This window comes from Bombina bombina, chromosome 4, assembly GCF_027579735.1.
Source record: "Bombina bombina isolate aBomBom1 chromosome 4, aBomBom1.pri, whole genome shotgun sequence".
Lineage (NCBI taxonomy): Eukaryota > Metazoa > Chordata > Amphibia > Anura > Bombinatoridae > Bombina > Bombina bombina.
Genome location: NC_069502.1, coordinates 441,147,183 through 441,175,181, shown reverse-complemented (window position 1 = coordinate 441,175,181; position 27,999 = coordinate 441,147,183). Strand labels below are relative to the sequence as shown.

At 36.4% G+C, this 27,999-nt stretch overlaps 1 protein-coding gene across 1 annotated transcript in view; it reads left to right on the top strand.

Annotated features, from left to right (window-relative positions):
- LOC128657535 (mucin-16-like) overlaps positions 1–20,542 on the top strand; it is a 75,818-nt gene extending 55,276 nt beyond the window's left edge. Inside the window, exons 5-8 of the mRNA XM_053711908.1 lie at positions 15,341–15,463; positions 15,879–15,992; positions 16,621–16,734; positions 20,394–20,542. Of these exons, the coding sequence (XP_053567883.1) occupies positions 15,341–15,463; positions 15,879–15,992; positions 16,621–16,734; positions 20,394–20,542 (500 nt within the window). The remainder of the gene's footprint in view (positions 1–15,340; positions 15,464–15,878; positions 15,993–16,620; positions 16,735–20,393) is intronic.
- Positions 20,543–27,999: the final 7,457 nt, after the last annotated feature.

The following is a 27,999-nucleotide window of genomic DNA, read 5'->3' as shown; positions in this document are numbered from 1 at the left end:
TTTATATTGCCGTTATGTTTAGTTGCAAAATGTTTATAAAGAATTGTGTCTTTATTCTGTTTTTCAATCAGCAATATATGTTCTCTTAGCCTGTCTCTGAGGCTCCTTGATGTCTGGCCAATGTACTGGAGGCCACATGAACATTCAATAAGGTATATAATCCCTTTGTCCTGGCATCTTATTAAATCTTTAATAGCAAATTCTTCTCCCATCTGGGTTTGATTTGAATTTTTTGGTCTTAGTGCTTCTTTTGCATGCTTTGCAGGTAGGGCACAGGGTAGAAACCTTTGATTGATTTCCCCCTGTACATCATATGTTGTTAAGTTGTTCTTCCGTTGTAAACTTGGCGCTAGTTTGTTTTTGAGATTCCCTTTTTTTTTATAGACGAATTTTGGTTGATTTGGGAGTTTATCTCCAATAACATCGTCATTTTTCAACAGGTGCCAGTGTTTTTTGAAAATCTTTTCGATGATGCACCGGTTACTGCTATATTCTGTGATCATAGGTATATTTAGCAGTTCTTCTGTTTCTGGTTTTTTATGGTCTTTGTATTTAGTTAGCTCATTTCTCTCCACTTGTCTTGCTTCCTCTATCTTGAGATCCAGATGTTCCTCCTTATAGCCCCTTTCCATGAATTTTTCTTTAATCGTTTCACTTGCTTTTCCCATGTGATGATATTTGAACAGTTTTTCCGGACCCTTAAAAATTGGCTTTTTGGGATGTTATTTTTCCATTTACATGGTGACAGCTCTCATAATGTATGTAGCTATTGCTGTCAACTGATTTAAAATGTGTAGATGTTTCCCATTTGCCTTTTTTAGCTTCTATTTTTAGGTCCAGAAAGACAATTTCTTTGGGACTCCATGTATAAGTGAACTTCAGATTTAGGAGGTTCTGGTTCATGATCTCTATTGTATATATAAGGTCCTGTATCGAACCTTTCCAGATGATCAGAATATCATCAATATATCTGCGGTACAGGACCAGGTCCGCACTAGCTGGGCATGAGTCCCAGAAGATGCTCTCCCATCTTCCCATGTATAAGTTGGCATAGCTAGGCGCGAACCTGGTCCCCATGGCTGTACCGCAGATCTGTTGGTAGTATATCCCCTCATTGCAAAAGTAATTATGTGTCAATATATATTGGATACTATCCAATATGAACTCAGCCTGATCTTCTGGCATTAATGGATCTTTGTCCAGAAACCATTTTATTGCTTCACGGCCCTCCTTGTGTGGTATACTTGTATATAAGGACGCTACATCACAGGTCGCCATGATGTAACCTTCCTCCCATGGGATGTTCTCAAGGATGTTCAAAACTTGTGTGGAATCTCTTAAATACGATGGAAGAACTTTTACGTACTTCTGTAGATGTTGATCGACGTATTCTGACAAGTTACTTGTAAGAGATCCAATCCCCGGAGATTATAGGGGCGGCCCGGAGGGTCTTTAAGGGTTTTATGTATCTTTGGCAGATGATACAGGATTGGGTGTTATAGGATGATTGATGTCCAAGTAGCTGTATTCCTTATCATCCAATATGCCTGATGTCTTGGCTCCTTCCAGTAGCGCGGACCTGGTCCTGTACCGCAGATATATTGATGATATTCTGATCATCTGGAAAGGTTCGATACAGGACCTTATATATACAATAGAGATCATGAACCAGAACCTCCTAAATCTGAAGTTCACTTATACATGGAGTCCCAAAGAAATTGTCTTTCTGGACCTAAAAATAGAAGCTAAAAAAGGCAAATGGGAAACATCTACACATTTTAAATCAGTTGACAGCAATAGCTACATACATTATGAGAGCTGTCACCATGTAAAATGGAAAAATAACATCCCAAAAAGCCAATTTTTAAGGGTCCGGAAAAACTGTTCAAATATCATCACATGGGAAAAGCAAGTGAAACGATTAAAAGAAAAATTCATGGAAAGGGGCTATAAGGAGGAACATCTGGATCTCAAGATAGAGGAAGCAAGACAAGTGGAGAGAAATGAGCTAACTAAATACAAAGACCATAAAAAACCAGAAACAGAAGAACTGCTAAATATACCTATGATCACAGAATATAGCAGTAACCGGTGCATCATCGAAAAGATTTTCAAAAAACACTGGCACCTGTTGAAAAATGACGATGTTATTGGAGATAAACTCCCAAATCAACCAAAATTCGTCTATAAAAAAACAGGGAATCTCAAAAACAAACTAGCGCCAAGTTTACAACGGAAGAACAACTTAAGAACATATGATGTACAGGGGAAATCAATCAAAGGTTTCTACCCGTGCCCTACCTGCAAAGCATGCAAAAGAGGCACTAAGACCAAAAAATTCAAATCAAACCAGACGGGAGAAGAATTTGCTATTAAAGATTTAATAAGATGCCAGGACAAAGGGATTATATACCTTATTGAATGTTCATGTGGCCTCCAGTACATTGGCCAGACATCAAGGAGCCTCAGAGACAGGCTAAGAGAACATATATTGCTGATTGAAAAACAGAATAAAGACACAATTCTTTATAAACATTTTGCAACTAAACATAACGGCAATATAAAAGACATGAAATTCACTGGCATACAGAAAATTATAAAAAATTGGAGAGGTGGTGACTTTGAAAAAAGTCTTCTCAAAGCTGAATCCAAATGGATTTTTCTGTTGGACAGCTTACATCCAAAAGGTCTAAATAACAGAGAGGATCTTACCCATCTCTTCAATTTATGATTATATCTGATAGCATTATGATACCATCGTATTTGATCCTCTCCAGAATCTTAACCAAATGTATATATTCATAACTTCCTATCTATGACTAGAAGTACACACCCTAGACATAGACTGACTAAGCTCTCCCCCAAAACAGTCTCTGCTTCCAGTACCATTATACACCCCTGACCTAAAGTTAAATGAAGGACTCCACTATAGAATATCCATCAGACTATCCCCTCATTCTGAATTCAATATATTTTCTGTCAGATCCTCCCTACATCTCAAGGGCTAATATATATATCTTATGTATAGTCCAGGTATCTGGTCTTATATGTTATTTCTACTTTAGATATATTTTCTGTCAGATCCTCCCTACATCTTAAGGGCTAATATATCTTATGTATAGTCCAGGTATCTGGTCTTATATGTTATTTCTACTTTAGGAAGTTCATCATTCTCTGCTCATAAAAAATCCACAGGAGTTTCTCTTGTATCTATATTGGTCACCATCAAGTCTCTTAACTATTGGGTAGTTTATAGATATCTCATACACCCGCTCTACCACTGCTCCCAAATGATGTGACACTACAGACCCTAGTGATCTAAAGGTCTTATATAAGATTCCATTCTGGTGGTACAGATAAGGGGTATTATACACCCTCCTCTACAGAATTTACTGAGGCTATTGCACTCAGTGACGAGTATGTATAAACTCTGAATTAAGATACACAGATATACCCTTATAAAGTCTCTTTTACATTATGGATTTCAGACTCTTTTTCCTTTTCTTCTAAAAAAGCCATAGCCTTTTGTTGACACAGTGTAAGATAAATTACACACACTGCTATAGCATTTTCTCCTCTTAAGCCTGGCTAAACTAGTTCGATTAGGTTTATAGGATTAGTGATTTCCTATTTATTATTCTATTACTGTGCCACTATTGGATTTTATTCTCCAACTCTGATGTTGACAATATTCCCACATTATGATGTTGTGCCTTTAAAATACTTAAAAAATACCTAAAGCAGCACCAGTTTATAAGAGAGGACTAATAGACCTCCTATAACCTCATTTAAATGTAAGGCATATGTTTAGGGACATCACTATTACTATATACACATATATTGGAGAAGATATAAATTATATCATCACTATGCACATATATATTGGAGAGATATATAAACTATATCTCGGTATAAAATACATGATTTGTGCGATAACTTTATAAATATGTACAAACATAAGGAGAAGGGCATATAAATTATCTCCAAATTACTCTAAAGCTGTTCCTATTATGAATGGCTAATCATTTTTAAGCTGCTCTTATTTTAAATAATGGGGCTTCTTATCATCAAAATTGGGCACCTTTATTTTCTAAAATCTCCTCTGTTATCTAAACAATTTGTCCCCCTTTGTCAAAAAGCTATTTGACATCTCAACACCCAATCAGGAGGGCTATTACCCACACACCTTTTTCCAAAACCAATAGGATCATAGAATTTGGGTCATGATGTCGACGACCAATCAAATTACTGCAAAATCGTCACCATAAAAATATAGGTGATCGAGCTTTAAACATACAAAAGCACATCTCTAAACTATATCTCCTAACTAGAGGTCACAACCTTAGGCTACCAAACATAAGATCAGCTAAAAAATGTTTACTCCGGTAAACCGGAAGTGACATCACGACTATGGGTGCCTAAGATTATATTGAACCAAATAACACCAAATACATATATATAAATCTTAGGAATAAAAATTTAAGACAATTCTATCTCTGAGTGTTATTCTCCACATATATTGTATATATGCTAAAACACCCTTTTGTACCTTATGGGCGAAACCGGAAGTGCACTTCAGAGCCACATCCGGTCACTTAAGTGACACTGTTATTTAAAGGGCTCTCAGCTTACCACTTCAGCAGTCTTGATAAAGGCCTTATTTTGGGGCCGAAACGCGTAGACCTGTTTGGTAAGCACTATTCCAAGTTTTTAACTACTTTGAGGACTCGTTACGCTATGTTGATCCTTTTCTACAGGGACATCTCTAGGACATTGGACAAAGACTGACCGTTGTCAGGATTCACCTGGGAACTCTCCCCCTCAGGATTCAAGGTTCCTTCATGTGATTCCATTTTCTAATTTACTGTTATTTGGATTACAACACAACTGTTTGTTCTTTTTTTGATCTTTATTAACATTTGTTGAACATCACTTTTATAATTTTTTGACCTATTTTTTCACATATTTTTTTTTCCATTTTTGCCTTGTGTCACCTCATCCAATTTTTCACAATTTGTCACTCATTGGTACCTACTCACCGGTGATTTATTTTTGTTCATTTTTTTGTTCCTTTTTTATTCTTTTTTGCACTGCAGTGTCATCAGACTGTTCAAATTAATTATTTTTGTGTATCATTTTTTGTGCATTATCATCATTTTTTGGTGAATTTTTGATTATTAGTTTACATACAGTGTTATACGTTCATACTTTTATTATCACATTTGGCTGCTCACTACTTATGCTGTAAAAACACTCTGCACATTTATGCACATTTATGTTGCACATTTATGTTGCATAAACACTTTGCTTATTTGCTTATTTGTTTATTCGCACTCACACGTGGATGTTACAATATTATCATTTCAGTTTTCTCATCCAAATACCCTGGATCCAATTGTCATTCACGCATTGTGAGTTTTTATAGAGACTCTTCCACCTTACCATTGTTTTTGATCCATTAGTTTTATCCATTATTTGTAACAATATACTATTCCATTTGTATTAAATCCTTTTTAGCCTTAGCAGGTATACATCTCATTTTTTAGTGTTTATATTTATCCCTTAGCCTGTATTGGCGCTGTACATAACACTTCACTACTAGGGTTTAGAGTAGGGTTGGGTGTGTGGGTGGTGGGTTGTAATGTTGGGGGGGTATTTGTACTTTTTTTTTTTACAGGTAAAAGAGCTGATTACTTTGGGGCAATGCCCCCGCAAAAAGCCCTTTTAAGGGCTATTTGTAATTTAGTGTAGGGTAGGGATTTTATTATTTTAGGGGCTTTTTATTTTATTAGGGGATTAGATTAGGTATAATTAGATGAAAATGTTTTAATTATTTTATTATTTTCTGTAATTTAGTGTTTGTTTTTTTCGTAAATAAGATAATTGTATTTAATTGTAGTTAGTGTAGGGAATTAATTTAATTTAGTGTAATTTAGGTGTAATTGTAATTTAGGTTAGGTTTTATTTTACAGGTAAATGTGTCTTTATTTTAGCTAGGTAGTTATTAAATAGTTAATAACTATTGTACCTAGTTAAAATAAATACAAAGTTGCCTGTAAAATAAAAAATAAACCCTAAGATAGATACAATGTAACTATTAGTTATATTGTAGCTAGTTTAGGGTTTATTTTACAGGTAAGTATTTAGTTTTAAATAGGAATTATTTATTTAATTGTAGTATTATTTAGATTTATTTAAATTATATTTAAGTTATGGGGTGTTAGGGTTAGACTTAGATTTAGGGGTTAATACATTTAATATAGTTGCGGCAACGTTGGGGGCGGCAGATTAGGGGTTAATAAATGTAGGTAGGTGTCGGCGATGTTAGGGACGGCTGATTAGGGTTAATAAATTTAACTAGTGTTTGCGAGGCGGGAGTGCGGTTGTTTAGGGGTTAATATATTTTATTAAAGTGGCGGCGATGTCCGGTTCGGCAGATTAGAGGTTACAATTTTTATTTAAGTGTTTGCAATGTGGGGGGGGGCTCGGTTTAGGGGTTAATAGGTAGTTTATGGGTGTTAGTGTACTTTAGTTAAGAGTTTTATGTTACGGCATTAGCCCATAAAAACTCTTACCTTGTGACTTTTAATTGCGGTACGAGTCTTGACAGGAGAGGCTGTACCGCTCACTTTTTCCAAGACTCGTAATACCGACGTTAGGAAAATCCCATTGAAAATATAGGATACGCAATTGACGTAAGTGGATTTGCGGTATGTTCGAGTCGTGGAAAAAAAGTGAGCGGTACACCTGTACTTGCAAGACTCGTAATACCAGTGGGGCGTTAAAAAGCAGCGTTGGGATCTCTCAACGCTGCTTTTTAAGGCTAACGCAAAACTCGTAATCTAGGTGCTAGTATTTACTTTTGTAAAATGATATAGTCCACATTTTACCAAGACCTATGCACAAAATAAAGTTCACAGTGTTTTGGTGAAATACTGTATATTTCAATAATTAGTGTGAATTGCTCTTGTTTGTAATGGTAATTAGAACCTGTCAACTTTATTATTTTTTCCAGACAGTGATGACTGTGCCTCTAATCCATGCAACAACAAAGGGGTTTGTATTGATGGATTCCACAGCTTCTCCTGCCAGTGTCCAAGAGGGTGGAAGGGCATCACCTGCAGTGTAGGTAAGTAGTATGTCCATGTATTTTAACCTGTTATTTAATGATGAATTAAAAATCTGGATTACTACTATAAATATGGTTTAATATAACCAAGCTTGCTTAAACACAACTTTTTTTTTTTTACCTTTCCAATCCATTTTAAAACCCCTTGATTACACATGTATTTTAAGCTTATTAAATGCATTCCAAGCATAACACTCCTTAAATGTTGCAAATGGCAATTCAACATTGATGTTCTAATCCATTAGAAAACAATTTTCCAGCAAAATTTTTGCATGAGTTTTTGGACTTTTCAAATTCAGATTTTTGTTGCATGCTCAGTTCACATGTTAATAAACTATGGAATAAGATTGCTGTGAAAAAGGCATTTTACATAAATAGTGACATACAAATACAGATCTAAATTCTCAAATAAAACAATTTTTGGAAGTACAATTTTAGTTTTATAGAAATGTTTCCAATTTTTTTCAAGGTACAATTTTTCCAGCTTGTGTCACAACACTGTCGAAAATAGATACTAGTTCCCATTTTGCTAAAGTACTTGTGATGTCACAGCAAGTCAGTTCAGCAGTTTGCCTGGGAACCAGCTAGGGTTGCCACCTCGGCCATGGCTTCCTTGACACTTATGACTTGCAGGGGGGAACACGTATTATGCCTCTGGACATCACATGAATAATGCTTGATGAACAGCACAATACATGATCCTCCCTACACACCCTACAGCGTGTGTACAGGAAAACATGGCGAGGTGGCTACACTAGAACCAGCTGCAGTTTTGTTTTAATTAAAGTGGATAAATGGCTGATTGCACCAGCACACCAGCATTTCTGGACAACTTTTTATCATTTTCCATGTAACATACAACGTTGCTTATCGTGCCAGATAGTGATTTTTCTCATTTGCATATACAACACTATACAAAGGAATATTAATTGGGAAAATGTAATTAGTTTCATAGTAGTAGGGAAAACTCACGGTAGTATATTATCTTTTTTTCAGAATATACTGTACATTTTAATTTACCATACAGCCAGTGTTCTCTCTAAGAGCCAGTTTAATGTAGAGAATAATTCAAATACCCTGCGCTCCACCGTCCGCTTCAATAGTAATTTTCTTTCCTAAGATATGGTGAGTCCACGGGTTGAGTAATTACTATTGGGAATATCTCTCTTGGCCAGCAGGAGGAGGCAAAGAGCACCACAGTTAAACTGCTAAGTATAACTCCCTTACCCACAACCCCCAGTCATTCTCTTTGCCTTTGATGCATGGAGGAGGTGAAGTTTAGGTGTCTGAAGAAAAATTTTGATTTCATCTACAAGCAAGTTTTGGGGTATAGACGTATTCCACATCATTCCTTGCAGTCGGGTAGTGGTAGCTTTAAAGCAGTTAGGAACCTGTAAAGAGGTACTTACTGCATTTGCCTAACAATTGCTGCCCTAGTTTAGAAAGCCTGAGTTGGCTACTCTGTTCTTTAATTGTCAAAGGTTTCTGTGAGGAACTGTGTCTTCTCATACCTTGTAACTGTCTACATGCCGGACAGCAGAGCAGGTTAGTGATTTTTCTTCCAGTTGGGGAGACCATGCACTTAACAAATTAAAAGACACTGCTTTTTTATTGGGACATAGATAATCCTGTTGTATGGCTTACACTGGGGCATGAAGCAGGCACTGTAACATGTGTGAGACTAACATTTAAACTCTTTTAAAAAGAAAGGGTAACATTTTTTTATTAGGCTTTATTTTCTGACATATATTTACTTGATAAAACAAAACAAGTTTAAACTGAAAGTAAGGCTGAATTTTCTAATTCAGCAGCTTATTCGTTTCCCCTTTACTTTAAAATAAAACGATGCAACATTTTAAACTGAAAAAATTTATATTTCTGGCACTCAGTGTACCAGGAAGCTATTTTTAGTGCCTCTCTGTGTAGCAGCAGTAATTTGACGTTTCTGAGGAAAAAGTTGTTTTTCTACATTACTGGGTGATTCGGTCTTAATTGGTAGCAGTAAGGCACCTCAGTAATTGAGGTGTGGGGTTGCGTGAGGGGTATTTTAGAAGTTTATTTGATGTTTTATTAAAAGTTTTTTCTTAACTTTTCTCACATAATTTTAGCTGGGATCGATCCTAGTATATTTGTTCCTTGGCTTATTTTAAATGAATATTAAAATCTTTGAAACTTATCTGTACAAGTTTATTTACTGTTTCACAACATGTCTGATATGGAGCAAGAGCCTGCTCTCATGAATTCATGCTTATTATATTTAGATGAACAAATTGCAGCTCCTATGCAATTTTGTTCTTCATGTGTCAAGAAAACCTTGCAAAATAAAGGTAACATTTTTGAGCCTAATGTCTCTCATGATGATGCTGTTAAAATAATACCTCAGCTTTCTCCTGCTATGTCCCAAGCCTCAATGGCGTCACATGTAGTGCCCTGCAGTTCCTCTATAACTCTTAGTGGAGTTTATTTAAAATCAGAAATTGCTGTCCAGGTATCTTCAGTGATATCTGAGGCATTAACTGCCATTTCCAGATTACAGGGAAAACGCAAGAGGAAATCTAGAAATTCAGAAAGTAAGGTGCCTGTCCTCAGCTCTGCTTCTCAAGTTGCCCTTTCTCATAAGTCTGATGAGGAAGATACATCAGGACTTTATAATTCCTTCTTCTGAGACTGAGGTGGTATCCTTCAGATTTAAGCTTGAACACCTTTGTGTATTGTTAAAGATGACTCTGATACTCCTGTCGTTTTCACTCCTAGGAAATCTAGTAAACTTAATAGTTTCTTTGATTAACCTTCCACCTTGGAGGCTTTTCCTGTGCTGGACCATGCTTGGGAGATTATCTCACAGGAATGGGAGAAACCAGGGGTGTCTTTTTCCCCATCTCCCATTTTTAAGAAATTGTTTCCTGTCGAGGACTCCATTAAAGACCCTTGGTATACTGTACCCAAAGTTGAAGGGGCCATTTCCACTCTGGCTAAGAGAACCACTATTCCTATTGAGGATAGCTGCTCTTTTAAGGATCCGAAGGACAAGAAGCTAGAGGCTTATTTGAAAAAGATTTATGTTCATCAAGGTCTCCAATGGCAACCTGTGTATTGCCACCGTGAGTAGTGCAGCATCTTATTGGTTCGACGCTTTGTCTGATTCTCTTCAAGTAGAGACTTCCTTGGGTGAAATTCAAGATAGTATTAAAGCTCTTAAATTGGCCAATTGTTTATTGCAGATGCTATTTTACAGGTTGTTAGACTAGGAGCTAAAACTTCAAGTTTCGCTGTCCTAGCCCGCAGGGCGTTATAGTTGAAAATCCTGGTCTGCGGACATTTTATCTAAAGTCAAGCTTCTGGCGATTCCTTACAAGGGCAAAACCTTGTTTGGACCCGGTTTGGCAGAAATTATCTCTGATATTACGGGTGGAAAAGGGTCTTTTCTACCTCAAGACAAGAAGAATAGGCCTAAAGGACGTCAGAGTAATTTCGTTCCTTTCGTAACCTTCAGAGGAAAGCCTTCCCGTTTTTCTTCCAAGCAGGGATTAATCCAAGTCTTCTTGGAAACCCAATCAGTCTTGGAACAAGGGGAAACAATCAAAGAAACTCGCAGCTGATTCCAAATCAGCATGAAGGGTTTGCCCCCGATCCAGGATCAAATCAGGTGGGGGGCAGACTTTCTAAGTTCTCTCAAACCTGGATATGAGATGTCCCAGATCCCTGGACTGTGGATATAGTATCCCAGGGTTACAAATTGGAATTCAAGACATTTCCTCCCAGAGGCAGATTCCTTCTCTCAAGATTATCTGATTATCTTTCCTCCCTGGGAGTGATAGTTCCATTTCCAGTGCAGGAACAAGGTCTCAGGTTCTACTTCCAACCCTATTTGTGGTTCCCAAAAAAGAGGGATCTTTCAGTCCCATTCTAGACTTGAAGTGTCTAAACAAGTTTCTCAAAGTTCCATCCTTCAAGATGGAGACTATACGCTCCATTTTTCCTTTAGTACAAGAGGGTCAGTTCATGACAACCATAGACCTAAAGGATACATATCTTCATGTTCCTATTCAAAGGGACCATCACAGATTCCTGAGATTTGCCTTTCTGGACAAACATATCCAGTTTGTGGCCCTTCCATTTGGTCTAGCCACGGCTCCCAGAATTTTATTCAAAGGTTCTGGGGGCTCTTTTGGCAGTGATCCTTTCTCATGGAATTGTTGTGACACCCTACCTGGATGACATGTTGGTTCAGGTGCCATTTTTTCAACTAGCAAAATCTCACACAGAGATACTGTTGTCTTTTCTTCGTTCCCACGGATGGAATGTGAATCTGGAAAAAAGCTCCCTTTCCCCTGCTATAAGAATAGTGTTCTTAGGGACCATAATAGTTTCTCTATTGATGAATATTTTTTTGATAGAGGTCAGGAAAAACAAAATCAATTCCTCTTGCCTTTCTCTTCAGGCTACTGCTTATCCTTCAGTTGCTCAATGTATGGAGGTAATCGGTCTGATGGTGGCTTCCATGGACATCATTCCTTTTGCTCAATTCCATTTGAGTGCTCTCCAGTAGTGCATGCTTAGACAATGGAATGGTGACCATGCGGATCTATCTCAGAGAATGGATTTAGATCAGTCGTCAAGGGATTCTCTCCCATGGTGGATTTCTCAGGAACATCTGTCTCAGGGCACATGCTTTTGGAGACCTTCCTGGGTGATCATGACCACGGACATCAGCCTGCTTAGTTGGGGAGCAGTCTGGAACTCGTTAAAAGCTCAGGGCCTTCAGACTCAGGAGGAGTCTGCTCTTCCCATCAACATCTTGGAGTTGAGGGCGATTTACAATGCTCTTTTGGCTTGGTCTCAGTTGTCTTCAGCCCAGTTTATCAGGTTCCAGTCAGACAACATAACCTCTGTGGCTTACATTAATCACCAGGGAGGAACTCTGAGTTCCTTAGGCATGAAGGAGTTTACTCGGATTCTTCAGTGGGCAGAGACCCACAATTGCTGTCTCTCTGCCATCCACATTCCAGGAGTAGACAACTGGGAAGCAGATTTTTTGAGAAGACAGACTTTTCATCCCGGAGAGTGGGAACTCCATTCAGAGGTGTTTTCCAACTTAGTCCTCAAATGGGGGGTGCCGGAGTTAGATCTGATGGCGTCCGTTCAGAACACCAAGCTTCCAAGGTAAGGATAAAGGTCAAGAGATCTGCAGGTCATTCTGATAGATGCTCTGGCGGTTCCTTGGGTTTTCAGGTTGGTATACCTGTTTCCTCCGTTAGCTCTCCTTCCATGAGTCATTGCTTGTATCAAACAGGAGAGGGTGTCAGGGATTCGAATAGCCCCTGCATGGCCTTATAGGATCTGGTTTGCAGACCTAGTGGAGATGTCATATCTCCCACCTTGGAGACTACCTCTGAGGAAGGACCTTCTGATTTAGGGCCCCTTTCTTCATCCAAATTTCATTTCTCTGATGCTGACTGCTTGGAGATTGAATGCTTAATTCTATCTAGGCATGGTTTTTCTGAGTCGGTCAGTGAGACCATGATTCAGGCTCGCAAGCCTGTTACTAGAAAGATTTACCATAAGATATGGTGTAAATATCTTTATTGGTGTGAATCCAAGGGTTACTCTTGGAGTAGAATTAGAATTCCTAGAGTTTTATCTTTTCTTCAGGAAGGCCTGGAGAAGGGATTGTCAGTCAGTACCCTGAAGGGTCAGATTTCTGCTTTATCAGTTTTACTACATAAACGTTTGGTGGATGTGGCAGATGTGCAATTTTTTATAACAGGCCTTGGTCAAAATCAGACCTGTCTTTAAGTCTGTTGCTCCTCCTTGGAGCCTCAACCTTGTTCTTATACAGTTGGCTCCGTTTGAGCCGTTGCATTCCATAGACATTAAGTTGTTATCTTGGAAGGTTTTGTTTCTTGTTGCTATCTCTTCTGCTCGAAGAGTCTTGGAACTCTCAGCTCTGCAGTGTGATTCCCCTTATCTTATTTTTCATGCCGATAAGGCAGTTCTTCGTACTAAGTTAGGTTTCCTTCCTAAGGTTTTTTCTAACAGAAATATCAATCAGGAAATTGTGTCCTAATCCTTATTCTTCCAAAGAACGTTTGTTACACAATTTGGATGTTGTACGTGCTCTTAAATTCTACTTACAGGCGACTAAGGATTTTCGCCAGTCCTCTTTGTCTGTTTCTCTGGGAAATGTAAAGGTCAGAAAGCTACTGCTACTACTCTTTTTTTTTGGGTACAAAGTATAATCCGTTTGGCTTATGAGACTGCTGGACAGCAGCCTCCTGAGAGAATTACGGCTCCTTCTTACAAGAGCTGTTTCCTCTTCTTGGGCTTTCAAGCATTAAGCTTCTGTGGAACAAATTTGCAAGGCTGCAACTTGGTCTTCTCTACATACTTTTTCCAAATTTTCCAAATTTTATACTTTTGCCTCGGCTGAGGATTATTTTGGGAGAAAGGTTCTTCAAGCGGTGGTGCCTTAGGACTGCCTGTCTTGTCCTATTTATCGGTGTCCTCTAGCTTGGGTGTTGGTTCCCAACAGTAATTACTCAAGCCGTGAACTCACCATATCTTAGGAAAGAAAAACAAAATGTATGCTTACCTGATAAATTTATTTATTTCTGGATATGGTGAGTCCACGGCCCCACCCTTTGTTTTAAGACAGTTGTTCTTTTGACTATAACCTCAGGCACCTCTACACCTTGTGTTACTCCTTTTTCTCCATTTCCCTTCAGTCAAATGACTGGGAGTTGTGGGTAAGGGAGTGATACTTAGCAGTTTAACTGTGGTGCTCTTTGCCTCCTCCTGCTGGCCAGGAGTGATATTCCCAACAGTAATTACTCAAGCCGTGGACTCACCATATCCGGAAAGAAATAATTTTTTTAGATAAGTCTATAAAAAAAAAAATTTCTGTGAGTTAATGGTTTGAACTGGTTTGAACTGTTCTCTAATCAGTGCTCTAGCGTGTGATAATTAGCACTCCACCTGTAATCTAGCCCATTATATTAAAAATGATTACAGCATCCTTTAACAATATAGTAATATGAGGCATGTGCTCATATTTTCCACTTGCACATGCTCTGATTGCTGGTGATGTTACCAACTCATGCTGCATGCCCAGGAGGCAAATGTTTGTTCAGTTTGCTGACACTATAACCTTAAATTCCATTTAGCAGCAAAATGGGAAGTGTTTTTTACTAAAGCAAGGATATTGCAAAAAATTATTTGAACGGTATTTGAATTGTACTTGTTCACCTTGTGCACAACATGTATATACATCCAAAGGTTCCTAAAGGGTTACATCTCATTAATTTAAATACAAAAGTCTTTGCAGTTGTAAGCATGCTATCCATAAAAACAACTTAAAGGGACAGTCTAGTATAAATTAAACTTTCATTATTCAGATAGGACTTTTAATTTTAATCAACTTTCCAATTTACTTTTATCATCAAATTTGCTTTTTTCTCTTGGTATTCTTAGTTGAAACTAAACATAGGTAGGCTCATATTCTAATTTCTAAGCCTTTGAGGGCTGCCTCTTATCACATGCTTTTTAAATATCTTTTCAACACAAAGAGACAGAAAGTACACATGGGCCATATAGATAACACTGTGTTCAGGCACAGTGGGTTATTTAATATTTAGCACAAAACAGTGCTAAATATAAGACAATAGATAATAAACAGTCACAGTCATGTGATCAGGGGGCTGGAAGAAGGTTCCTAGATACAAGGTAATCAGAGGTAAAAAGTATATTAATATAACTGTGTTGGTTATGCAAAACTGGGGAATAGGTAATAAAGGGATTATCTATCTTTTAAAACAATAACAATTCTATGGTAGACTGTCCCTTTAATGTAGATTTCAATGAGGATTTTTGTTTAAAACTTTCGGTACTTTCCCTGCTTCAGAAAAATTCCTGCAATAGATGGATTTTATAATGCCGTTAAAAACTTTTAAATGTTTTACAAAATCAATACCTTTTTTTCTCATTTTATTACACTATCAGATCTTATTTACACACTTTACAAGATCTATTGGTGACAAATGTGCTGATCACATATTCTATCACTACAGTGAAATTAATTTGCCATCACTATAGCTAATGCAACAGTTGTACAACTGTGCTACCACCACTGATATCTTCATTCCAGCTTTGTTATTGTAGGCAATGTTACAGATTTTACATGTACACTTGCTTTAAACATTGTGTTTGTTTCAGATGTTAATGAATGCTCAGAGGGCTCTGGAATATGTGATCCCAATGCTGTATGCACTAACACTGCAGGTTCTTACACGTGCACTTGCAATGAAGGTTATAAAGGAAATGGAGTCACATGTTCCTGTAAGTTGGCTATTGTGATTGGAGAATATGTGACTTACACACAAACTGTTGAATGATTAGACCTTGACCTTAGTATATATAATATCAGATACCTAATACCAATAGGTGCCAATGGATTTTAGAGAGCATTAGAGATTCAAAACTGACATTTTGACCTTTTAGGGAGGCAATTTCTTTTAGCTTTTGTCCTGCACATGAGGAAACTATTATGTAGTGCATTAAAGTAGTTCTTGTCAAATGTACACTACAGTCCAATAGAGGACAGATTTTATCAGAATACATTTCAGCCTATTACACTGAGGTACTGTCGAGTTAGGACACAGTGGTTGTATGTCTGGCTTACAATGTTACTCTGAGGCAGTACAAATTGTCTGGGAAGAGACTATATACATTAACCAGTTTGTGTTTCTTATAGATACTGATCTTTGCATCAGCAACCCATGCCGAAATGGAGCCACATGCCGTGGTTTGATCAATTCTTTCAATTGTTTATGCAATGTTGGATTTACTGGAAGATTTTGTGAAATTGGTGAGTATTTGTGTATATTACTAATCTAAAAAATACTGTATTATATTTTTGTTGTTGTCTAAGCATGTCCATCATTTAGCCATGCTTGGCCATGGTTTTGCATACAGAGATCTTAATTAGTATTTAACATTATTATTATTATTATATATATATATATATATACATATATATATATATATATATATATATATATATATATAATATATATATATATTTATATATATATACTGTATATATATATATATATATATATATATATATATTTATATATATATATATACTGTATATATATATATATATATATATATATACATAATATTTTTTAAATGCTTACATGTAATGCCATAGTATTACAAAAGTGCCCATGATGTTAACACAGCAAAAGGTTGCTACCATTAAGTCATCCTTGTCTGCTGATATTAGCTACCTGATATAAACCGTATAAAGTCTAAGCAAATCTCTTATGGTTGCAGATACCAAATATAAATGATAGAATACTGCCCATTACAAGAGACCATTCCGTCAATGTTAAATATAGAATACCTATTCCACCTTACAGCTGGTAGTTAAAGAATCAATCCTGTGTAACATATCACTAGTAGTAATCCTCCATTTTTGTCACCTATAGACATTGATGATTGTGTTTCTGCTCCGTGTGAAAATGGAGGAATATGCATGGATAAAGTCAATGGATTCACATGTTATTGTCGTAATGGCTGGCAAGGGAGAAATTGTACTGAAGGTAACAACAAATTCCTATTATAGTAAATCATGCTTTACTGTGTAATAAAGGGATGTGTATTACACCACAACAACTACAAAACATTTTAGCTATTGAATATCTTGTATTTGGCAATTAACTCACACCTAGATTACGAGTTTTGCGTTCCGGTTTTAACGCTGAAAAAATGGCCATTTCAGCGTATAAACTGTAATGCAGCCATTACGAGTCTTGTCGGTATAGCTATACTGCAAGCATTTTAGCCTGTAGCGCAACGTCAGTCCGGCACTCAAAAAACTGACGTTTTTGCATGGGATTTCCCCAGCGCTGCAATTACAAGTTGTGCGGTGAGGCTAAAATGCTTGGGTTACAGCCTATACCGACACGATCCATTTCGCAATCTGAGACCAGTAGTTATGAGTTTTGCGCCACAAAACTGTTACACAAAACTCATAACTAAACTGTTACAAAGTACACTAACACCCATAAACTACCTATTAACCCCTATTCTGCCGCCCTTCCGCATCGCAAACACTATAATAAAGTTATTAACCCCTAATCTGCCGCTCCCAACATCGCCGCCACTAACAATATTTATTAACCCCTATTCCGCCACCCTCCCGCATTGCAAACACTAAATTAAATTTATTAACCCCTAATCTGCTGCCCCGACATCGACGCCACTAATAAAATTGATTAACCCCTATTCTGCCGCTCCCCAACATCGCCGTCACTATAATAAAGTTATTAACCCCTATTCCCCTGCACCCCAACATCGCCCACACTATAATAAAGATATTAACCCCTATTCCACTGCTCCCCGACATTGCCGCCACTAAATAAAGTTATTAACCCCTAAACCGAAATCCCCCCACATCGCAAGAAACTAAATTAAACTATTAACCCCTAAACCTATCACCCCCTAACTTTAAATTTAAATTACAATATCCCTATCTTAAAGTAAATAAAAACTTACCTGGGAAATTAAAAAAAATTAAGTTTAAACTATATATTAAACTAACATTACTATTATACTAAAATTAAAATATCTATCAATTAAATAAACTAAATTACACATTAAAAAAAACTAACACTACTAAAAAAAATTAATCTACAATTACAAAAAATTTAAAATACTAGATTACAAAAATAACTAACACTAAATTACAAAAAAATAACAAACATTAAATTATGAAAAATAAACAAATGAAATTATCCAAAATAAAAACAATTACACCTAAACTAATAGCCCTATAAAAAAAGCCCCCTAAAATAAAAAAACCCTAGCCTACAATAAACTACCAATAGCTCTTAAAAGGGCCTTTTGTAGGGCATTGCCCTAAAGAAATCAGCTCTTTTGCCTGAAAAAAAATACAAAGACCCCCCCAACAGTAAAACCCACCACCCGACCAACCCCAAAAATAAAAATCCTAACTCTAACAAAAACCTAAGCTACCCGTTGCCCTAAAAAGGGCATTTTTATGGGCATTACCCTTAAAAGGGCATTCAGCTCTTTTTCATTGCCCTGAAAAGGGCATTTAGCACTTTTAAGAATGCTCAAACCTTAATCTAAAAATAAAACCACCCAAAAAAAGTAAAAAAAAAAGCCCTAACACTAGCCCCCGACGATCCACTTACAGTTTCTGAAGTCCGGACATCCAGGTGGCGAGGTCTTCATCCAGGCGTCTTCTATCTTTATCCAGACGGCATCATCTATCTTTGTCCCGGCAGCAAGAAACAGGTCCATCCTTAAAGGGACATTAAACACTAAATACATGCTAGATAGAATGATGCATTCAAAGAAAAGATTAGTCCATGACTAACATGCAGATGTATTTTTTAAAGTTTCATTAGTTGTTTAAAAAATTACAAAATAAGTGTAAAGTTTTAGTGTCTATAAAACACTGGGAGCTGCCATGTTGTAACTTGTGTTACTTTTTCTGCTGTGGCCAATTAGGGTCAGTTATAAATAGGTCATTAGAGTGTGCAGCCAATGGTTGTGCTGGATTTAACAGTGTTCTGCACTTCCATTTCTAACAGGAACTGAAAAGCTCACAATTTCAGAATGGAATTACAGGCAAAGAGGACAAAATAAATAATGAAAGTATATTGCAGAGTTGTTTTATATATACAATTTATCATTTTATATTACCATCTCAAAGTGTTTAATGTCCCTTTAAATACATCCGGCACGGAGCAACCTCTTCATACGGTCGCCGCCGTACACAGAATCTTCAATGCAAGGGAGCCTTTTCAAAATGGCGTCCCTTGCATTCCTATTGGCTTATTTGATTTTTGAAATTCAGATCAGCCAATAGGATGAGAGCTACTGAAATCCTATTGGCTGTTCAAATCAGCCAATATGATGAGAGCTCCTGAAATTCTATTGGCTATTCAAATCAGCCAATAGAATTTCAGTAGCTCTCATTCTATTGGCTGATAAAGGGCAGTGTCTCAGTATTAGAGACACTTTTTAGAGATGAGGTGTCACTATGAATATTACCCAATGCCAGTCTTACGGCATAGTATGGTCAGAGTCCAGGTAAGCAGTCTATAAAGTGCCCCCTGGGGAGCATTTCCAGCATCCAGCAAGAGACACGACAGATGATATAGCCAGAATAAGGGCTGCTGACAAACCGCTTCCACTTGCAAGGAGACATCGGATCGACACATCAGGGAACCGGCCACTTCCCCCGACCCATCCATCTAAATTTGTGTGATATTACTGCTTGATCAGCGTCAGATGATTCTCCACCTTCGCTTGTATATATTTAAAGGAGCGGGAGGCTCTTCCTCAGTTTAGATCCGGTGGATAAACTAACTCGAGGTGGCCTCAGCAACAAGTATCCTGGAGCTCGGGATTCATACTCAGTACAGAAGGTAGCTCTCTTGCTGGTAAGTTAGGTGGATTTAAGACTTCATCCCGCAAATCATCTTGGATGGTTGAAGTAACTGTGCAGATATCTGTTTTCAGTGAAGATCTGCCTGTTAGACCAACCTCTGACTTTAAAGAGATCCTCAGCTCGTCCATTTTTGCACAAAATTCTTGTTCGAAGTTCTTCAATAATGTTAGTATTTCATTGTATATCTCCTTCATGGTTAGCATTTGAACAGACCCTTTGCATCTGCACTACCCTGCTAACCGGGGGGGTTAATATCTGTATAGTAGAGTGTCACCTAGGAATTAACAGTCTGGACCAGACCAGAGTTGGAATGTCAAAAAACCGATATGTTTAAATTCAGCTTTTATTCATCTTGTTAGCTATGGCACTTTAATATTCGGATTTTAGAGATAACTTATGGATTATCAATTGATCTCCCACAGCTCCTGGTATTTCAGTCTAGCATGGCTGCAGCCCCGGACATGCCCCCCGTTTTTTTAACTTTTAAAAATAGTACCATGGGTACTGAAGATACTTAAATAAGAATATTGTAATTTTGAGCGCATACTGTCATAGAAGGTTAGGACGTTTCTAATATAATACTTTCATGCATTATGTTATAATAAATTTGGAAATATTATACAATGAAAGAAAAACAATATGTACAATATGTGAACTTTCCACCTTTAGCTCTAATTTTAGTAACACCCTTAAATGAGGACTATGAAATTGCAGGATAAAAGAGGGATTAGTGATCTTGAGTGTGCTACACCACTGATACATTTCCATTTGCTTTAGATGTAAATGAATGCTTTCTGGGCACCAGCAACTGTGATCCTCATGCAGAGTGCTCCAATACTTTGGGCTCATACAAATGCATCTGCAAAGAAGGTTATAAGGGAGATGGCTTTACCTGTAAAGGTATGTATATAGAAAAGAGGAAATAATCTTTAGAATTTCTGTTGATTAAAATAAAAATATATACTTCTATGTAATACAAAGCTTTACAAATCCTGTGAACTAGAGTGCAATATTTCCTAGAATTGTATTTCTGGCTCCTAAAATATTGGATTATTCTATATATAACTCTATTCAAATATCTTTGTCTCCAACATGTGTGCAACTTTCTCCTAAAACTTCTTGAGGGCTTCCACATTTTAGCATATTTTGGAAAATAAGTTCCTCAAATTAAATATACATATTAAGAACTAAAAAGAAAAAAAAACAGCAGGTATGAGTCTGGTGTAGAATGAAGTAGCATTTGTTGTGTAAATGCTAAAGATAAAAATCCAGAGAAGGCTGCATTTTAGCCATGGACCTTATGATGAATAAGCATGGTATACAGTGTTGATGTGTTGAAAGGGACACTAAATCCATTTTTTTTTCTTTTATGATTCAGATAGAGCATGCGATTTTAAGCAACTTTCTAATTTACACCTATTGTCAAGTTTTCTTCATTCTCTTGGTATCTTTATTTGAAAAGCAGGAATGAAAGCTTAGGCGCCAGCCTATTTTTGGTTCAGCACCCTGAATAATGCTTGCTGATTGGTGAAAGAAAAAACGTGGGTTTAGTATCCCTTTATTGTAAGTGGCAAAAATCATGTAAAAAAAAAGATAATAGACTGGGAGTAATGTTCCTCAATACGAAGAATTGGTAATAACTGGTTTTATATTAGATGAAAAATGGCCTCACATTTAAAATCCCTAAAAATAGATTAGATAGTATGAAATATCAAATTTCTCACAAAAATGTACAGAGCTTACTTGGGATGTCTTCTTGTTTTGCACAGTTAATTAAAAGTTTAATTAAAAAAAGATTTGTAAATAATTTTTCTTTCTGTCCATTAAGAGAAACGTCTTTTTAATTATGGAGCCGCAACGGGTGATGTAAAAGCAACAAAGCGTTCCAGAGACTTTGTTTCTCGCTTGATCACTGTTCCTTTTGGATTCCCATTTGACTCTATGTTTTATTCAAATCTTTATGTAAGTATATACAGGAAACTCTGTAGAGTGAAGACCCAAAATGAGTTGCATTTGGTTCTGTGGATCTAGAGTTTGAACCATAGTTTTAATACATAAGTTCAATCTTCAGAAAGATTCATACTGCATAATTATATTTTACTGATAGTTATATAAATTAGTAATGTAAGATCTCCAAGGATATTTTTTGTGTGTGGGGCCCTCAGCACCACAGAGCAGAAAACAGATATCAGATAGTTTCATCAATAATTGAAAAAGCTGTTTCAAACTTCCCAACAGGTAATTAAGCATATGGAATTGTACCATATTTCTAAATTTGAGTAGCATATACAGTTACATAAAATTCATTAATAATATCCAATTTACTGTGTAATTTTTAAAAGCATAGTAAATTCACAATTAAACTTAAATGAATTGGATAGAGCATGAAATGTAAAATGAAAAAACTTTCCTATTTACTTATATAATAAATTGCTCATCTGCAATCAACTAATCGGGCAGTGACGTTTGTGTAAAGGTGCTTAACGCCCCAGGGGGGAAACTATGATTAGTTGATTGCAGATGAGTAATCTGACAATCAATTGCTGATTATGCCGGGTGGAGGATCGGGTCTTATCTGTAGAGCGTTTCTATTGAAATATCTCTGAAGATAAGTATATAGTAAAGATTTCATGAATGAAACTTTTATCGTTTGACTTTACCGCACTACGTTAACTTTACATTCACTTTAAGATACATGCATGCTCCCCAACTCTTATCTTCCATTATATATATGGTGATGTAAAATGTGTGGTATAAATATGTGTAATAACTATTTTTTTTCTTTCTAATCAACAGTTCACAGACAATGGTGTGATCATATTCCAGCGCAATATTTATGATCCAGTCTATGTACTCAGCCATCCATACTCACTTTTTCAAAGCAATGATCCTTATACACCACCAATGATAGCCCCTTTCTGGGCAGATTCAGACTTATCAGAAGGACTAGGAGAGATATATTACAAGGTAATAGGTCAGAGCATTGCAAACAATGTGGCAGATTCTGTACACAAGGCAAGATTTTCCATAATGCAAAGTAATTAAAGGGACTCAAAACCCCAATATTTTCTTTCATGATTCATATAGAGCATGTACATTTAAGCAACTTTCTAATTTACTCCTATTATACATTTTTCTTTGTTCTCTTGATATCTTTATTTGAAAAGGCAGGAATGTAAGCATAGGAACCGGCCCATTTTTGGTTTAACACCTGGGTCACGCTTGCTGATTGGTGGCTGCCAGGACATAAAATACCTGAATTACATTAATCAAGGTCACTGCTTATCCTGAACTATTAATTCAGAAATTTAGAAGTGACGATGTACAGGATTCATTGTCCTGTAATCTAAGTGGCAGTAATCTATCATTTTAATTTATTAAGAAATTAACAAGTCAGGAGTAAAAACAGTGAATCAGGGCTTTACTATTGAAGCTTCTACTTTTATGATTGAATGATCAAATTTAGATTCTGATTTGTTAATTCATTAAGGGACAGTAAAGTAAAAATTAAACTTTCATGATTCAGATAGACAGCTTTCCAATTTACTTCTGTTATCAAATTTGTTTTGTTCTCTTCATATCTTTTATTGAAGAGTCAAATTAGGTAGGCTCAAAAGAGCTCTATGGCAGCAGTGTTTTGCAACATTGTATAACAAAGCTACAAATAATGTTGCAAAACACTGCTTCCATAGAGTGCTAAAGACACGTGCACACTCCTAAACTCCTATGAGACTACCTAGTTTTACTCTTCAATAAAAGATACCAAGAGAACGAAGAAAATTGGATAACAGAAGTAAATTGGAAAGTTGTTTAAAATTGCATGCTCTATCCGAATTATGAAACTTTAATTTTGACTTTACTGTCCTTTTAAGCAAAGTATCTATCAATGAGAAGATGAAAAAGTCATTGCTGAGGAGGATTACATCCTGCTGGTTCCTGGCTAGAAGAGTCAGATGATTGAGGATGTCAATCAAGATAAAATAAGCAATGCTGGAAATAACCTTTGCCTTAGTGTCATTGCGTTATGGGTGGCAGTGAAGACAATTTAGGACTAGTGGGATCTTTGGGTTACAAGTGAGGTTTTGTGCTTTTAAAGGATCTTGCACTGGGTAAGGGTCAGAATAAGTGTAAATGAGTTAAGGAGGTTTAGAGTCATTCTGCCTAGTGATGAGTAATGAAAAATGTGCTTAACTAACTGGTTTTTGTATTTGTTTAGGGTTTAATCCATTTACTTATTGTATCCATTATTTATTTATCTCCTTTTTGTGTTAAGGAAAATATTATAACCTTTAAATTAAAAAATATGTTTCTAATTTAACTCCTGATATGCACTTGTTCTTTACACCCTTATGTTTAAGGCTCTTTGAAATTTTGTTTTTAAACAATAAGAATAGTGTAATTTACAAACTGATTTATTTATTTGTACAATACCTGTTAGTGTAGTATTTTATACTATTAGTTGGGTTTTTTGGTGAAATCTAAAAAGGGATTATTGGAATTATCGTTTTATTTACATGGTCGTATATGTTTAAGGGTAAGGCCATTGTGATAGCTACAGTTAACCTTTTAATAGGAGGAAAAAGTGAGGCTGAATGTGTCATATGTATCATATCTTTATATGTGTACAGCATTTCTAGAATTAAAAGCCTAAACTACTCTTATTAAGTTCTTGCCAGCAGTGCATTCATTCGTTTTGGCAAATTTTGATTGTCGATATAGTATAGTATAGTGTGACACTGTGTGGCATGAAACGTATAGGACGTCACGTCCAGTGACCTCTAACACATTGGTGTGCCGCGGTCTTATAGGCTCAATAACTCATCTCTACATTTGCAAGATGGAAAATTGATTAGAAAATATGTTAAAAAGCAAATAAAATGAATAAATAATTATGATAAAAAAAAAACAACATTTTTATATGTTATATGAAGAAGTTGGATCCTCAATATACTTTTATATAATTTATATTGTACCAATTTTATGAATCTCACTAAGCTCCCACATCTTAGTCAATCTATACCATTTAGAACAAAGAAATAATTCTCTATTAACCCATGCCCCTAACATCATGTTGTAGAAAGCACTGCAATCTACATTTCTCTTGTACCTTATCTTAAAACTTATTTATTCTTTGTTTTTTATTTAGGAATATAATTTCCAGTCCTCCACTGCTACTTCAGATGAAAGTTTTAAGATTTCTCTGGAGAAGGCCATTAATGAATATTTCAGCTCTTCTCTAGCCCAGAGATTCAGTGCTTTATGGGCTTTGAAGATAACATGGGAAAATGTTCCTCCAACTACTGCTCATTACAATTCAGACAAATACTGGAGTACATACAGCACAAATGTAAGTATATCTAGAACACTTCTATTAACTCCAAAGGCCTAGGTCCGAATACAAATCACATTTTAGTAATTTACATGTTTCAGAGAACAGGTGGGAATATGAATATATCCAATAGTGCTTGATTGTCATGTTTCTGACCTCCTTTACAGGATGGAGCCAAATAGGAGGGTTAGCAGGGAACTGAGCAGATTGAATAGCAATAGACTGGAGACTCAGATATATACAACAATCATGTTTATTTAGAGAATGTTACACAGACAATTAGCAAGTAATGTCCTGAAATAGTTTATACTGTGAAACAGGTACAAGCAAGAGTTAACAGAAGAAAACTGTACAAACCAGTATAGCTAATGTTCATGTTAAAGTTCAGATAGAAATGAGCCAAGTATTGAAAGGCCCACTTGAGTGCCAAAGACGGTAGTATACACTTCTGGGCTAAACAAAGGAAATGCAGCTCCTTGGCAAAGCAAAGGGAATGGCAGTTTCTTGGCTAAACAAAGGGAATGCCAGCTTCTGGGTTAAGCAAATGAAATACAATGTGCTGAATAAAAGCTGCAAGCAGCAGCAAAGGCAGGGCTGGAGACAGGATAAACAAATAGGCACAGCAGGCAATAAGGTACTGGAGCTGGGAAACTGCAACAGGGAAAGTCCAAGCAGTATTACTAATGGTGCCAAATGCAGAGACAAGGTCAGGACAGGAAACTTAGGTAAGGTCACCAGCAGGAAGTCCAGCAACAAACAGGAAGCAGGAACAGGAAATACTTCAATGCCAAAGCAACCTGTAAAGGCATAGGTTGTTCAATATGTAGTCGGAAAGCATTTCCCTGATTGGCTAGCATCCAAAGAGGGTAGAGTTGGGAGATGCACATACTGATTTTAATATTCCTTCACAAACCCCTGCAAATAAATATCCTCCAGTCAGGGCAAGCTGGACTTTGAACCTGGAGTCCCTGGTTCAATCCCAGGCAGGGAGTCAATGGTGGCGTCCCCGTCCTACAGTTTGCATTTTAGTACGAACAGAGCTTATGGTATCCTGACATGTTACATTGTTTTCATCAAAATCTTTATTTATATTGGTCCTTTGAAAGTTAATATGAGAAATAGTGACATATAAATTATTTATAGCTTGCAAATCCTGCAAGAACCTAATGAGTTCACTGAGAGTTGTTGATCATTGTCCGGCCCTATTTCTGATACTCTAAGGGCAACGTCCCATAATTTATAATGCAAAACTAAAGCATCTATTTTTTTAAATTGCTTTCACAATGCATTGTTAGAAATCCCCCCCCACACACACACACACACAACATAGTTTAATATAAACAGAACTCAGTTTTCAGTATCCACTGTACCATACAGTACATACAGAACACACAGGTGTTAAAACAAAAAATAGCCAGTGTCTTTGTAATAGTTTAATCTTATAAACACAGGAGCTTTAAAGATTTAGCAAAACCCATTATATTTGGTGTATTTTTTTTATTTTTTTAATCTTCACCTCAAATGTCAATATTTGTTCCTATATAGCAATTTGTAATCTGAAAAGTTATTAAGGTTAAGCACTTCTTTGAAATGTTTTTGTCATATGCTTCATTTTACTCAGACTAACACTTTCCAAGCTATACTGGCTACAGACGGCATGTACTCTTTCTGCTTGATTTTGTTTGAAGATGGTGGCATGAAGTGGCGATATTATGCTCTTCCATCTGAGCACCTGCCGAAAATGGGCTACTACAGGTATAGGATGTTGACTAATAACTACATTATACCATTGATGCTTAGTTCTCTTCAGTGGAAGACACAATTTGCCTAACTACAGCTATGCTTCATGAAGTATACATAAAAGTCAAACGCTAACCAAGACAAATGAGATATAGGACACTGTGATCTAATGTCTCTCATTGTGTAAAGCAGGTAAGGTACAATATCTCTCACAAGAGAGCCCAGGAACTAGAATCCAGACTATTGGAGAGGGGTTACAGCAAAAGGAACATTAAAAAAGCCAGACACAGGGCTCTTGAAACTAACAGACAAGTGTTGTTGCAGAAAAAAACATAATGCCCATAATGGCCAAACCACCAACGTAACACAGATTATTAATAAACATTGGCATATTTTGATGTCAGACACTACTCTTAAAGATACAGTGTGAGATAAACCTTCTATTACTTACAGACAGACTAAGAATATCAAAGCCATGATAACGAGTAGTCATCTCCAAAGACATAGAACTAAGACCTCATTAGCCCCAGGTTCACACAAATGTGGTAATTGTAGTACCTGCAAATATATCATCAAATCAGATTACATAACTGATAGATTCAATAAAAGGCACCATGTCAGCAAATATATCAGCTGTCAAACAGAGGGAGTTATATACGCCCTCAAATGCAAATGTGACAAAATTTATGTTGGTATGATAACACGTAAGCTGAGGATTAGAGTGATAGAACATCTTTGTAACATAAGAAATGCACAAAAAGACAAGCAAGATGGCAAAACTCTAACCAGTGTCGCTTTACATTTTTTACACCACCATAATTCAAATGCAGAAGAATTACTATGCCAAGGTATAGAGAAGGTGAGCCTTTGAATTAGAGGTTGCAATTTAGAAAAAACATTATTAAAAACAGAGAGTAGATGGATATATTTATTGAATACAGTTCAACCCTATGGACTTAATGAAAACAATAACTATTAAGTCCATCTTTAAGACCTCAACAATTTATACTACTAGTATGGCTCAGTATAATTTAATGATTCAAGATAGGACAATTTACTCTGCCCAGTCTGTTTCCATTTTCTTACAATACTATCAGATATATTTTACTTGGATAGTTGCAAGGTCATTTAGCTATTAAGCTGTTACACTCTTATGTTCTATATTTGCTACACCATTCCACTTATCCCCTTTTTTTACATTTATTCTTAATTATTCTTTCACTTCTAGAGCACTTATGTACGCTCTGTTATACATAATCTAGAACTTTGCTATAATTCCATTGTGATTGCACAATCTATTTACTCATTTGCACT